General features: G+C 43.5%; 1 protein-coding gene across 1 annotated transcript in view; it reads right to left on the bottom strand.

The window, feature by feature from the left end:
• The window catches only part of LOC126457522 (CCAAT/enhancer-binding protein zeta), a 222,367-nt gene that overhangs the window by 20,674 nt on the left and 184,932 nt on the right, over window positions 1–16,761 (bottom strand). Inside the window, exon 15 of the mRNA XM_050093865.1 lies at window positions 9,486–9,639. Within this exon, the coding sequence (XP_049949822.1) occupies window positions 9,486–9,639 (154 nt within the window). The remainder of the gene's footprint in view (window positions 1–9,485; window positions 9,640–16,761) is intronic.

The following is a 16,761-nucleotide window of genomic DNA, read 5'->3' on the forward strand; positions in this document are numbered from 1 at the left end:
GACTGTCTGGGCAAGACTGAGTATCAGGGGTGGCCATAAAATGATAACTGGATTCTCCTATCACCCACCTGACTCATGATGTAACCAAGAGCTTCAGAGAAAACCTCAGTTCATGTGTACTTAAGTTCTCCAGTCATACTGTGGTCATTGGTGGATACATTATTCATCCAACAATTAATTGGGAAAATTACAATTTTGTTAGTGGTGGGCATGAGAAGACATCCTGCAAAACTTTACTAAATGCCTTCTCAGAAAACTACCTAGAACAGATGGTTAGGAACCCCACTCATGATGGAAATATACTGGATCTAATGGCAACAAACAGACATGACCTCTTTGAGAAAGGCCACATTGAAACTGGTATCAGTGACCATGATGCTGTTGTTGCAATAATGACTAACAAAGTACAAAGGACATCTAAAACAAGCAGAAAGATATACATGGTCAGTAAACTACATTAAAAACATCTGTAATGTCATATCTCAACAAGAAACGTGAAACTTTTAGCACAGGTCAAGAACAAACAGAGGAACTCTGGCTAAAGTTTAAAAGAATTGTTGACCAAGCACTGGATAATTGCGTTCCCAGCAGGCTGTTCGTGGCATAAAAGTTAGTGTACTGTCGCTAGTGAATGAGACAGAAACTGTAATTGAGGGTAGCAAATCAAAAGCTGAAATGCTTAACTCAGTTTTTAAATGTTCCTTTACAAAGGAAAACCCAGGAGAATTGCCCAATTTAATCCTAGTATCAGTGAAAAGATGACTGAAATAAGTATTAGTGTCGGTGGTGTTGAGAAACAGCTGAAATCGTGAAAATTGAGCAAAGCTCCAGGTCCTGATGGAACCCCTGTCAGATTCTGTACTGAATTTGTGGTCAAATTAGCCCCTCTTCTAACTATAATCTATTGTAGATCCCTGTGCCCAGTTCTTGAAAAAAGGCATAGGTCACACCCATCTATTAGAAGGGTGGTAGAAATGATCCACACAACTACTGCCCAATATCCTTGACACAGATTTGTTTTAGAATCTTAGAATACATTCTGAGTTCAAAATATGATGAGGTATCCTGAAAAGAATGACCTCCTCAATGCCAATCAGCATGGTTTTTGAAAACATCTATCTTGCAAAATCCAATTTGCACTTTTCTCACACGACATACTGCAAGCTTTAGATCAAGGCAACCAGGCAAACGCAGTGTTTCTTGATTTCCAAAAAGCAACTGACTCAGTATGATAGATGTGGAAGTAACTTCAGGTGTGCCACAGGGAAATGTGTTGGAACCTTTGCTGTTCATGTTGTATATTAACAACCTTGCAGACAATATTAAGAGTAAAATCAGGTTTTTTGAAGATGACATGGTTATCTATAATGAAGTACTATATGAGAGACGAGCTTGATAAGATTTAAGTGTGGTGCAGAGATTGGCAACTTGCTCTAAATGTTCAGAAATGCAAAATCATGCACTTCACAAAACGAAATGTGTCACTTTTGGAAGCAGCCAACACTTTGTAGGGTGTAACACTTTGTAGGGCTATGAAATGGAGTGATCACCTAGGTTCAGTCATAGGTAAAGCAGGTGGTAGACTTTGTTATTGACAGAATACTGGGGAAGTGCAATCAGTCTACAAAAGATATTGTGGGACAAGTACCAGATAGGACTAACAGGGGATACTGAACATACACTATGTGATCAAAAGTATCTGGACACCTTGCTGAAAATGACTTACTAGTTCGTGGCACCCTCCATTGGTAATGCTAGAATTCAATACTGTGTTGGTCCAGCCTTACCTTGACGATAGCTTCCACAGTCATGGGCATGTGTTCAGTCAGGTGCTGGAAGGTTTCTTGGGGAATGGCAGCCCATTCTTCATGGAGTGCTGCACTGAGGAGAGGCATCAATGTCAGTCGGTGAGGTCTGGCACAAAGTTGGCATTCCAAAACATCCCAAAGGTGTTCTATAGGATTCAGGTCAGGATTCTGTACAGACCAGTCCATTACAGGGATGTTATTGTCGTGTAACCACTCCGCCACAAGGTGTGCATTATGAACAGGTGCTCGATCGTGTTGAAAGATGCAATCACCATCCTCGAATTGCTCTTCAACAGTGGGAAGCAAGAAGGTGCTTAAAACATCAATGTAGACCTATGCAGTTATAGTGCCATGCAAAACAACAAGGGGTGCAGGCCCCCTCCATGAAAAACATGACCACACCATAACACCACCATCTCCGAATTTTACTGTTGGTACTACACACACACACTCTCGCAGATCACATTCACCGGGCACTCGCCGTACCCACACCCTGCCATCGGATCGCCACATTCGGTACCATGATTCATACTCTAAACAACGTTTTTCCACTGTTCAATCACCCAATATTCACACTCCTTACACCAAGCGAGGCAGCATTTGGCATTTACCGGTGTGATGTGTGGCTTATGAGCAGCTGCTTGACCCATAAAATCCAAGTTTTCTCACCTCCCGCCTAACTGTTATAGTACTTGCAGAGGTTCTGATGCAGTTTGGAATTCCTGTGTGATAGTCTGGATAGATGCTTGTCTATTACACATTACGACCCTCTTCAACTGTCGGCAGTCTCTGTCAGTCAACAGACGAGGTCGGCCTGTACGCTTTTGTGCTGTATGTGTCCCTATGTTTCCACTTCATTATCACATCGAAAACTGTGGACCTAGGGACGTTTAGGAGTGTGGAAATCTCCCATACAGACATATGACACACGTTACACCCAATCACCTGACCACATTAGAAGTCCGTGAGTTTCGCGGAGCACCCCATTCTATTCTCTCACAACGTCTAATGACTACTGAGGTAGCTGATATGGAGTACCTGGCAGTAGATGGCAACACAATGCACCTAATATGAAAAATGTATGTTTTTGGGGGTGTCCGGATACTTTTGGTCACATAATGTATGTAGAGAAAGGCGGCAGAAATGGTCACAGGTTTGTTTAATCCATGGGTGAGTGTCACAGAGCTACTGCAGGAACTGAAATGGCAGATTCACGAAGACAGACATTGCAACATATTTCGGCTCACAAGTTCATGTTTCTTCTGCCAGACATTGATTTTTCATGTTTTAAGAAGTCAAAACAAAGCTATAGCCAGCTCAGAAATCACAGGACTAATTGACTGAAACAGTCAGTAAACAAGTTCAGGCAAAACTATTAAGAGTGGATTACTCAACTGCAGGGCCTGACTCAGGACATCAATTTCATTGTGAAAATGATCAATGTAAGAAATTTTATGCAGACTCACTATTTTGTGAATGCTTTTCCTGCACTCCCCCGACAGTAAATTAGAGGAGGACTTGGAAATCTAACAAACCCAATTTACAAGATTGTTTGCCTCTGATTTGAGCATACGAACAAATATGTGTATCTGCTGAAGCAATACAGATGCTGTTCACGACATATCAACAGCCAGCACAGCCAAGTAAACAGTACTGTTAGGCCCAGAAATCACAGGACTAACTGACTGAAACAGTCAATAAACAAATTTAGAAATTCTAAATTAAGATCCTGTTCACGCTGTGGGGTAAACCACAAAATACAATGTGTGTTGTGATTATTGTAAAAAATCTGAGCATATAGCTCAGGTGCGCAAAATGAATCACAGTCGACAAAAATAGCAGACACTCAAGTATACGCAATGATTAATGGTAAAAAGTCAAATATTGTTCATAATGGACATGTGCAAATTCAACAACTTTTGCGGAGACTAGATGTCACATGAATGCTATTTTTTCTAGGAATAACAAGTTGTTAACTGTAACTCTTCGAGTTAATAAAGTGCCAATCAATTTTCAGATTGACACAGGGTTGTCAATTTCAATCACTAACCTGCATGCATACCGAAGGTTGGGAATGCCAAAGTTAATAGAGTTCCAATGTTCGCTGTTCAGTTACATCAATCAGGAAACTTGAGTGAAAGGACAATTTTTCAACATATCTTACATTTAAACAATTTACACGGCAGGCTACACTCGCAGTTGAAAATTTAACTGAAGCAACAAATTTTGCTGGGACTGAATGTCTTCAGTGCTTTGGGCTTCATCACGCATGAGAAACAAATCAAGTTCAAACTGACATTCCAAACTAAAAGTTAAATCAGCTATTGCAAAAAATATAAAGATATTTTTTTCAAAGCAGCTAGCAATATCAAAGGTTACAACGCATAAATTATGCTGAAGCCGAATTTGGTGCCGAAATTTTGCAAAGCATGCAATATTCCTTTTAGGCTGGAAGATAAAGTAAAGCAGGAATTCAGCCGTCTCGAATAGCACACAGTTATCAAAGCTGTAATCAGTAGCCAATGGGCAACACAGATCTTAGTTGGACAACCAAATGGTTCTCTTCGCATCTGTGGAGATTTCAGTGAGAATAAATTATCAATTTAATGATTCATATCCTATTTGCAACCCAGAAGAACTGATGTCAAAATTAGCTGGTGGTGTATACTTTGCCAAGCTGTATCTTAAAGAAACATATTTGTAAATCCCTTTGGATTGAGACACACAAAAATTTATGGTTACAAATAATCCATTTGCTCTCTACCATTGCAAAAGGCCAATGATATTTCGAGCAATTAATTCTGAAAGCTCAGAACGCTGTGGATTACCTCGATAACATAAATGTCTCACACACAACTCCACAGGAACTCTTACAGAATTTCGAAGCTGTTCTCAAAATTCTACAAGTAGCAAATATGAAATGCAACAAAGACAAGTGCATCTACTTTCAATGCAAAGTGCAATATGTAGGATACATACAGTCTGCACACGCTTCAAACTGATGCCACAAGACACTGACACTATTAAACACCCTCTGGCTCCCAAGGATATCAAGCAATTACATTCTGTATTGTGACACACAAATTATCATCAGAAGTTCCTCCTTCACACAGTTTTATTCAGTGAACCACTGCACAAGTTGTCACGAAAAGCAACTAATAGAAAATGGAACAGTGAATGCCAATGTGCTTTTAACATATTAAAACAATATTTATATATAAAAACAAAGATGAGGTGACTTACCGAACAAAAGCGCTGGCAGGTCGATAGACACACAAACAAACACAAACATACACACAAAATTCAAGCTTTCGCAACAAACTGTTGCCTCATCAGGAAAGAGGGAAGGAGAGGGGAAGACGAAAGGAAGTGGGTTTTAAGGGAGAGGGTAAGGAGTCATTCCAATCCCGGGAGCGGAAAGACTTACCTTAGGGGGAAAAAAGGACAGGTATACACTCGCACACACGCACATATCCATCCACACATACAGACACAAGCAGACATATTTAAAGACCATCTTTAAATATGTCTGCTTGTGTCTGTATGTGTGGATGGATATGTGCGTGTGTGCGAGTGTATACCTGTCCTTTTTTCCCCCTAAGGTAAGTCTTTCCGCTCCCGGGATTGGAATGACTCCTTACCCTCTCCCTTAAAACCCACTTCCTTTCGTCTTCCCCTCTCCTTCCCTCTTTCCTGATGAGGCAACAGTTTGTTGCGAAAGCTTGAATTTTGTGTGCATGTTTGTGTTTGTTTGTGTGTCTATCGACCTGCCAGCGCTTTTGTTCGGTAAGTCACCTCATCTTTGTTTTTATATATAATTTTTCCCACGTGGAATGTTTCCTTCCATTATATTAAAACAATATTTGATTGACACCAAATGTCTTACGATGTATGATCAGAGCAAAATGCTCACAATTGCTGAAGATGCCTCCATCGCATCAATATCATGGTTTCGAATGACCAACTGTGTTCGTTTCAAAGACTCTGACAGTGCCACACAGAAATTGCAGTCAGAGTGAGGAGAAGGCTCTTGCAATTATATTGCAAGTCAAGAAATTTCATGATTATATTTATGAATGTACGTTCATCTTCCTCACCAACAACAAACCTTTAGTGGCTATACTTGGACCAAACAATACCATTCCTACACGCAGAGCTCAATGTTTGCAGCACTAGGCATTTCTTCTGCTGAACTGCAACTATGTAATTATAATCAGGTCCACAGTACAACATGCAAATGCATATTTCCGTTGACATTTGCCACTAGGGCAACACAAAAAGACTGACTTATTAGATGATTTTTGTTTTTCAATAGTTGTCAATAGGCAAGCCCAATGGCCTTGCCACAATGGTGTCACCAGTCCCTGTCAGATCACCGAAGTTAAGCACTGTTGCGTTGGGCTAGCCTTGGATGGGTAACCATCCAGTCCACCGAGCGCTGTTGGCAAGCGGGGTGCACACAGCCCTTGTGAGACAAAACTGAGGAGCTACATGATTGAGAAGTAGCGGCTCCGGTTTTGGAAACTGACATACAGCCGGGCGAGCGGTATGCTGACCACATGTCCCTCCGTATTTGCATCCAGTGATACCTGTGGGCTGAGGATAACATGGCGGCCGGTCAGTACCATTGGGCCTTCGTGGCCTGCTCGAGAGGAGTTTAGTTTAGTTCAATAGTCAAGACACTGTGGGAAATTTTCCCAGTAAACTCTAATTTAATTGACAAATTTGTGCCTACAGATCCATTTTTGCCTAAGCTCGAACAGTATGTTCAAATGGAGTGGCCTAATTATAAGAACTTAATTAATCAATGGAACATGAGGCAAGCAAGTACAAGGTAGAAAGGTGACATTGCGGTACATTCAGAATCAAAACAAGAGTGGTTATTCCTGTGGAGCTTAAATCTAAGGTCTACAGATGCTACATTAATGTCATTGGGACATAGTTCATATGCAATGCATTGCTTCAGAGCACTACTTCTGGAAAAATATTGACAAAGACAATGGAATGATGTCAGCTAAATGACTCTTATGTCAAAAATACCAGTCAGCACCACCTCGACAATATTTTCTGTGGCCACAGACAGCAGAACCCGGGTCATGTCTGCATACTTATTTTGCAGGACCATCTCTCGGAAGCTACTGTTCCATCCTCACTGGTGCTTCCTTCAAACTTGCATTTGTGGTGCAGATGTCATTGATATCTTCCACAAAGGCTTTGTCTAAGGTCTTCTCTATTGAAGGATGGCCAAAATACATTGTCACTGACAGTGTCAAACAATTTTATTCTCGGGAATTTAAACTATTTTGTGTAACCAACAGCATTTCACACTGCAGGATGGCGCCATTTCATCCTGAGGCCAATGGACTCGCTGAAAGACTTGTGTGAATTTTCAAGTACCACATGTTGAAGCTCGTTCAACAGTACAATAAAGACTATCCTTAATTTATCTTCCTCCTCATGGTACAGTGCCACTTCACATGATGCACAATCTCCAGCAGAGAGACTCCATGGAAGACCCACTTAACATTAACATGAATTTTAAAGCTGCTAGTGCATCCATGTGCCAGGACTCAACAACAGTCAAAACAAAAAAATTTTAAGGTGAATGATCTGGTACACTTTTCAATGTACATCATCATCATCATCATCATCATCATCATCACATCATTGGTGTTCTGCCAAAGGGCAGGTTTTCACATGATAGTTCTGCAGGCTGTCCGGTCTTCTGCCATCCTCTTCAGGTCCACATAATTTCCTCTTCCCTTCATGTCATCTATCATCTTGTATCTCCTTCTTCCTCCCAGTCTTCTCCCACAAACAATGTACAAGCTTGGGAAAAAGACCTGTGTACCAGGAATATTCATAGATCAGCTAAGCAATGCCATGTTTATGAATAAATATTTACATGGCATCACAACACACCACAAAAATCAAATCAGGACCACTGCACTCACATGCACATAGGCAGTTCTCTATGCTGTTTTCTTTTACAGACTCAGAAGATCTATAAGCAGCCAACTGTCTGAGGGACCTTTTATGCAGTCGGCAGCAGCTTATGCCAGTGCCTCCAGCAGCATGCTCCAACTGCATCCATCACCTCACTGTGGTTCTGCATGGGTTTCCTGCAGTGGTGCAAGCGAATGCCATGGGAAGCAACATGTGCACCTAGCAAATATGCACGCCAGCAAGCACAGGAGGAGGACACTTACCGTGAGCGGCCGCCACCACACAGATACAACAACTCACCTGGTGTCTCTCAGCTCCATGCAGCAGCCTCCAGATGGTACTCACAAACAACAGCCTCTTGCTATTTCTGCACCACTTTCAGAGTGACTTGCATGTCCACTGGTAGTGTGAACAGCCAATGAAAAATCCTGTCAAACACAGGCTACATTGCTTCCATCATGCATGGCCAGACAAGGATATTCTTCCACCAACAGGCTCAAAACATGATGCGCCACACTCACTCACACAGTTACGAACCAGCAGTCAAGATTGTTCACTTCAGTTAACTCAGTAGACTACTCCAAAGACCACCCTCCAACTTAGCAGTCCCTACTTACAGAGAACCAACCATAACAGAATGTCTGCAACAATCACTATTAGCGATATATATAGTATCATGCCAAGAAACAGCAAAATTAGTAAGATATCAGTATATTAGGTTTAGGAGATCAAATTCCGCATTTCTGTTTTAGTGCACCCTATCAAACAAGTGTCCCCTAGCAAGTGTGCAAACCAGCCATCATTATGGAACAATAAAAGGGAAACACTATTTTCTGCTACTGTTGATGTTTGGGCTGAATTGATAGTAGCAATCAGTTACTACATTAACAACACCTAGTTCATTCTCTGCTTTGAATTTTGGGTACTTTTGGCTCCATGTGGCATGGTTAGTGGAACAGTTTATTCAGGCTAGAGGTGATGAACAGCGTCCCTGGTTCATGTGCACCTTTGCCGTAAGCCACTTGGCCCTAATAGGGCACAGTAAGACACCACTACTGCAGGCATTGTAGCGTCTCATTGGTTGGATACCCAGCATAGCACTTTCAATCAAAAGAAACCACTGGTCCAGTAAGGTAAAGTTATTGCACATATAGCTGTCATTTTAAGCTACTCATTAACCATTTTCAAGGCACATCTTACCTAAGTCACTATTTGCCTGTCAATTCCATTACATCTCTCCCATCATTATGCTAAAACTTGGGGCAGTGCAAAACTGCATTATGATGGGTTATTTCAGCACTTTGACCTTTCAAAGTGAGCCTTGCAGAGGAATTAACTGCTTCATTAAAAACTGTCGTTCTTGAGGGACTACCCTATAAATGTCATTGCAACAGGAGTATGCAGTTGACTGGAAAGTATCTTCGGAATAAATGATTTGGGTATTTGGAGATACTTGACAACATAGTTCACAAATATGTTCTCCTATCTGATACAAGTCAGCACTTCAATGAAATCTATTGAAATGGGAAAACTAAATGATGTTAAACCTAAGTGTAACCCATATACTTGTATCTAGTTGCCTGCATTAATATACTGCAGTTAGTCCCCTCCCCTCCCCTCCCTAAACAAACGCATATAAAATTTCTTTCTCACACCGCAGTTGGTTTGCTAATCATGATGTAGTTCAATTCCACGAGTATTAGAAAGACAGCTGTCATGTATTACACTTACCAGCATTATCTTTGGTAGACACTGCTGATATGCTTCCTACATTGTGATCAGACGTTCCAGTATCTTCCAATATTTCAGCAAACTCTTCAGCGGGGACGAAAATCTCTTCATCAAGACCTTTCTTCTGTAGGATTCTTCCTTTCTTTTTGTTTTCCTGCCAACAGCACATAGAGCTATAGTCCATTTAGTTTATAGCATCTGATCAAAATTTATCAGTTTAAGGAAGAAGCAACAGGACAATATCAGACAAAAAAGGAACACAACTCATAACAACGAATTAAAGGGATGAAATGAGCTTATTCCAAATTCTAATCAACAATAAACACAAAGGAAGGATTGTTTTACTGTCCATGTCATTACACCCTCCCCCCCCCCCTTTCCCCTCAAACTACAAAATACACACACAAATCCAGTTCACAGGATAACTATCATTGGTTTATTAGCAACATTACAGCTGTTATTATTGCTATGGAAGTGCTAAAAATGCTGGCTGGCAGTGAGTTTACAGAGACAGGCAAGAATGCATTATCACTTAGTTCTAGCTCTCACCTCTACACTGAGAGTCTGTATAGTCTCATAAACACTAAGTCAGTGACAGAAGTAATTGTCAGGCTCTAACAGAATACTGAACACATCCTGACTGAAACAACAATGGTGTTGACTCTGGCCTCTCCAGTGCTGTACCAATATTTGCCGTTTACAATCTTAGCATATGACAGCATGTTGTTGTTGTTGTTGTGGTCTTCAGTCCTGAGACTGGTTTGATGCAGCTCTCCAATGCTAATATATCCTGTGCAAGCTTCTTCATCTCCCAGTACTTACTGCAACCCACATCCTTCTGAATCTGCTTGGTGTATTCATCTCTTGGTCTCCCTCTATGATTTTTACTCTCCACACTGCCCTCCAATGCCAAATTTGTAATCCCTTGATGCCTCAGAACATGTCCTACCAACCGGACCCTTCTTCTTGTCAAGTTGTGCCACAAACTCCTCTTCTCCCCAATTCTATTCAATACCTCCTCATTAGTTATGTGATCTACCCATCTAATCTTCAGCATTCTTCTGTAGCACCACATTTCGAAAGGTTCTATTCTCTTCTTGTCCAAACTATTTATCATCCATGTTTCACTTCCATACATGGCTATACAAATACTTTCAGAAACGACTTCCTGACACTTAAATCTATACTCAATGTTAACAAATTTCTCTTCTTCAAAAACGCTTTCCTTGCCATTGCCAGTCTACATTTTATATCCTCTCTACTTCGACCTTCATCAGTTATTTTGCTCCCTAAATAGCAAAACTCATCTACTACTTTAAGTGTCTCATTTCCTAATCTAATTCCCACAGCATCACCTGACTTAATTCGACTACATTCCATTATCCTCATTTTGCTTTTGTTGATGTTCATCTTATATCCTCCTTTCAAGACACTGTCCATTGCGTTCAACTGCTCTTCCAAGTCCTTTGCTGTCTCTGACAGAATTACAATGACATCGGCGAACCTAAAAGTTTTTATTCCTTCTCCATGGATTTTATTACCTACTCCGAATTTTTCTTTTGTTTCCTTTACTGCTTGCTCAATATACAGATTGAATAACATCGGGGAGAGGCTACAACCCTGTCTCACTCCCTTCCCAACCACTGCTTCCCTTTCATGCCCCTCAACTCTTATAACTGCCATCTGGTTTCTGTACAAATTGTAAATAGCCTTTTGCTCCCTGTATTTTACCCCTAGTAATTCTACTGTGTTCTAAGCATATATAGCTTATTTCATATGATGGTACATTTTAAAAATCTTGCACTCCTGTATCCAATGCTTGTGGACTTCGACAATTTGTATTCTTCTGTCTCTAAAAACGTTATCACCACCATGACATTAAATCCTTGTGTTCTTCGTATGTCTTTGTATGCCAAATAGCATGTTTACTGAGTTATAGCAATAATTCATGGCCCGTCACAAGTACAAAGAAACACAACACAGGGTAACTTTTCATTCTGAGTCATGCAGTATAGTTATTTCAACCTATATGAAATTTACAGGCTGGCAGTGAAACACTTTACATGCACCACAACACAGTAGATACCATTCTGTTTGGTGGAAATGACTATCACACTTTCTTCCTAAAAATACGGCACAGCTTCAGCCTATGGACTGCAGTTTCATTTTGATTGCAGCCTCATTGCAGTGTTACCACCAACGAAGATATTATTCATGATGCTCTTGTAATCCTGTTCATCATGCTGAGCCTCTAAGGTTGAACAGTTATGCCTCTATTGACTACACACCACTCAGAAAGTATTCGAGCCCATAGCGTGGCCATCAGTATACCATTTCAATATGCCACAAGTATAAATATATACACTGACTGAAGAGCCAAAGAAACTGGTACACTTGCCTAATATCGTATAGAGCCCCTGTGACAACACAGAAGTGCTGCAACACGATGTGGCATGGACTTGCCTAATGTCTGAAGTAGTGCTGAAGGGAATTGACACCATGAATCCTGCAGGGCTGTCCATAAATCCGTAAGAGTACAAGGGGGTGGAGGTCTCTTCTGAACAGCATGTAGCAATGCAACCCAGATATGCTCAATAATGTTCATGTCTGGAGAGTTTGATGGCCAGCAGAAGTGTTTAAACTCAGAAGAATGTTCCTGGAGCTACTCTGTCACAATTCTGGACATGTGGGATGTTGCATTGTCCTCCTGTAATTGCCCAAGTACATCAGAATGCACAATGGACATTGCTGCAGTCACCACAGAAGCCTACTGCAGCGGCAACACAGCAGACAGACCAGCAATGCAGGTTGCTGGCTCCACTGCAAAGTCTGGGCGACGCAAGCGTTTACAAGCAAATACCACAGTCGACAACAAACATGCAAGGGCAGCCAATGTCCATCAGAGGGCATCAACCAGCAGCAGAGGAAGGGGGCGCAACAATCAACAAACAATTACCTGGCGATCACATGTGTTTTAAGGCCTATCATTGACTCTTACCTTATCCCGGAGGTCGATGATATACTGCCCAAGTTGGTGGGTGGATAGATCTTCACCAAGATTGATCTTAGGGAAGCATACTTCCAGCTGCCACTCAATGCTCCCTCTCAGGGGGTCCTCGTCATCAATACTCCCTTCAGACTCTTCCAGTACAACCGCCTGCCCTTTGGGATCACCAGCACTCCAGCCATCTTTCAACTCTTTCTGGAGTTGGTGACTAAAGAGGTCCCCGGCACTGCCAATTACTTAGACAACATCTTAGTTGCAGGGATCTCAGTCCCAGACTTAGCATGGAATCTTCGGCGACTTTTCGAGGTTCTGCAGGCTGCGGGGTTGCAGTGCAACAGGATCAAATGGCAATTTTTTGTGCCGCAAATGACCTATATCGGTCATGTCTTGAGTGCTACAGGTATTCTCCCCACACTGCAATACCTCGAGGCTATTCAGTGGCTCCTGAGCCAACAAATGTCTCCCAGCTCAAATCCATCGTGGGTCAACTGAGCTATTATTGGTGTTACATCCCACATGCTGCAGCTCTGGCAGAGCCTCTGCATCGCCTCCTTCGCAAGAATGTTCCCTGGATATGGTCACCAGAATGTGATCAGGCTTTCCAGCATCTAAAATCTACTCTTCTCGCTCCACCATACCTCGTCCTGTATGACCCCGCCAAGACTCTTATTTTGGGTGCTGATGTGTCAGATTATGGGCTGGGGGCAGTGTTGTCTCATATCATTGACACTGTTGAGCATCCAGTGGCTTTTGCCTCGAAAACCCTATCACATGCACAGCGCAACTATAGGCACATCAAGAAGGAGGCCTTAGCCATCATATTAGGAATTATGAATTTCCACGACTTCATCTATGGCCGCCAGTTCACACTCTACACGGACCACAAGCCCTTGGTCTCCGTCTTCAGCACCACATTCATCATCCCTACCCAAACTGCTTGCCGCTTGCAGCCCTGGGTGTTGTTTCTTGCAGGATAAACTTACGACATCTGTTACCAGGACACGGCTCTCCATACCAACACTGATCTTCTTTCTCAACTTCCTGTGGGGACAGATTCTGACTTTGATGCTGATTTCGTCTGGATGATGCGGCCTCCTCCACCATCGCTGCTTGCTACTGGATGCCCAGCACGCCACACACCACACAGCCTCGGACCCTGTTCTCCAGATGATTCTGTGCCACATTCAACCTGGGTCACCCTCTGATCATCGTCAGGTGTCAGACCCGGAGGTTTGGGATTACTGGCCTCGCTGCAATGACTTTTCTGTCCACGATGGGGTTCTTCTTCTCTTAGGCGATACTGATCATTGGCACGTCGTGATACCATCCTCCCTCCGTCAGCGGGTCCTCGCGCTCCTGCATGTCAGGCACTGTGGTATCATCCTGATGAAGCACCTCGCCCGCCAACATGTACAGGGTTATTACAAATGATTGAAGCGATTTCACAACTCTACAATAACTTTATTATTTGAGATATTTTCACAATGCTTTGCACACACATACAAAAAACTCAAAAAGTTTTTTTAGGCATTCACAAATGTTCAATATGTGCCCCTTTAGTGATTCGGCAGACATCAAGCCGATAATCAAGTTCCTCCCACACTCGGCGCAGCATGTCCCCATCAATGAGTTCGAAAGCATTGTTTTGATGCGAGCTCGCAGTTCTGGCACGTTTCTTGGTAGAGGAGGTTTAAACACTGAATCTTTCACATCACTATGCGTGAAACTTGCCCGCACGCGTTCAACTGTTTCTTCGCTCATTGCAGGCCGACCCGTTGATTTCCCCTTACAGAGGCATCCAGAAGCTTTAAACTGCGCATACCATCGCCGAATGGAGTTAGCAGTTGGTGGATCTTTGTTGAACTTCGTCCTGAGGTGTCGTTGCACTGTTATGACTGACTGATGTGAGTACATTTCAAGCACGACATACACTTTCTCGGCTCCTGTCGCCATTTTGTCTCACTGCGCTCTCGAGCGCTCTGGCGGCAGAAACCTGAAGTGCGGCTTCAGCCCAACAAAACTTTATGAGTTTTTCTACGTATCTGTAGTGTGTCGTGACCATATGTCAATGAATGGAGCTACAGTGAATTTATGAAATTGCTTCAATCATTTGTAATAGCCCTGTATATTGGTGGGGTATGGATGGCAACATCACCCACATGGTGGGTTCCTGCACCTCCTGTCACTGTCAGCAGTCAGTGCGGCCACGACACCTGCTTCTGTGGCCTCCAACCACTGCCCCACAGTCCCCGGCTCCATCTGGATTTTGCAGGTCCATTCCTAGGTCCTAGTGGCTCATTTTGGTGGATGCCGGCAGCAGTTTTCCGTACATTGCACACATGTTCTCAACAACTGCCCCTCACACCATTCAAGCCCTCTCTCACATTTTTGCCATCGAGGATCTACAAAAGGCGATTGTGATAGACCACGGCCCGCAGTTCATATCGGCAGTTTACTTCCTTCTGTGGTACATTGGGCATCCAGCTGCTCCATATGGCGCCATTCCATCCTGAATCCAATGGCTTGGCTGAAATGTTTGTCCACGCATTTAAATCGCAGATGGTCAAACTGTGTCAGTATCACTCCCAGGTAGCTGCCCTCGACCTCTTCCCGTGTACATATCGTTCTTCTGGGCCTGCGGGGTCTTCTCTGGCAGAAAAGTTGCATGGCCCCACTCATCAGAATCCCTTGTCACTCCTGTTTCCTGCTTCCCCTCATCCGACTGCTCCTGTCTCAGCACGGCTGCGGTTCTTTCCATAGGATCCAGTTTGGGCATTGGTGTTTCCCCGTTGGGTTCCTGCCAAGGCCTCCTTGCTTTTCGGCCACACCATAGCAACTGTTGTCCTCAATGCATTAGAGGACGCCCTCTGTTGGAAGCACTTCAACCAGCTACAGCACCATTGTGGGCCAAGCCTGGCGCTGCCACTGTCTCCGGCGCCGCACCTTCGGTCTGGAGTCTTCCGCGAGGCTGCAGCCATTGCCAGCTTTCGCAGAGCCCCCATGGGCAGGTACCTTACCTGTGGATGTCGATGTGGCACCCCCGTCACCGGCACCTCTGTCGCCAACCCCCGTGGTCTCGTTCCACCAGCGGAACCTGGGTCCAACATCGAGATGTGCCTTCGCCTCGCCCCTGGAGGGGAGGGGGGGGGGGGGGGGGGGGGGAGGACTGCTGCAGTCACCACAGATGCATACTGAAGAGGCAACACAGCAGACCGGCCATTGATGTAGGTCGCCGACTCCGCTGCGAAGTCTGGCCAATGCAAGAGTGTTCACAAGCAAGTACCACACTTGACAACCAACACATCGGTGTGGCCACCATCTATTGGAGGGCATCAACCAGCAGCAGACGAAGGGGTGCTACGATTAATGAACTATTTCCTGGTGATCATGTGTGTGCAAATATTCCCGGCAATATCCTTCTGCCAAGGGCTAGATAAGCCGGTGCCCAGCCGTTCAGTGAGCAGTTCTCAACTCGCCAAGTGCAGAGAACATTGGCCGTCTAGCAGTGTGCCACCTGGACCGTCCTCTCTGCCCCAACGATTGTGCTACATCGCTTCCACCGTGGTATACTACCTACCAGCTGCTAACAGCAGACTTCGACATGGAACAGTTGTACAGGTACAGAGATAAAGGGCACACTGTGTTTAGGAATTAGTAGTTATTTGCTTGATCCGCAGAAGGGGTCCTTATTGTTTTGACGAGTGTGTTACTGTTGGTGGTTTATTGCAGTTTCCATAACAAATAAGTTGGCGAAACAAGTTGGTTCGTGCTCTGTAGATTTAGCAGTCATGAATGGATGCAAGTGATCAGACACAATGCTTGCACCTGACAGTCGTATCTAGACATATCAGGGGCCCATATCACTCCAACTCTACATGCAAAATTTGGAATGAGACTCATCCAAGCAGGCAACATATTTCCACCTGACAGTCCCACGTGAGGCGTAAAGCTTTGTGTCATGCAGTCATCAAGGGTAAACGAGTGGGCCTTTGGCTCCAAAAGCACACATTGATGATGTTTCGTTGAATGGTTTGCACGATGACTGTCATTGATGGCCCAGCATTGAAATCTGCGGCAATTTGCAGAAGGGTTGCACTTCTGTCATGCTGAATGATTCTCTTCAATTCTTGCAGGATCTTTTTCCAGTCACAACGCTGTCAGATGTTTGATGCTTTACTACATTCCTGATATTGGTTGTATGAGAAAATCCCCACTTCATCGCTACCTCAGAGATGCTATGTCCCATTGCTCGTGTGATGACTATAACAC

The sequence above is a fragment of the Schistocerca serialis genome, chromosome 2, assembly GCF_023864345.2.
Source record: "Schistocerca serialis cubense isolate TAMUIC-IGC-003099 chromosome 2, iqSchSeri2.2, whole genome shotgun sequence".
Taxonomy (NCBI): Eukaryota; Metazoa; Arthropoda; class Insecta; order Orthoptera; family Acrididae; genus Schistocerca; species Schistocerca serialis.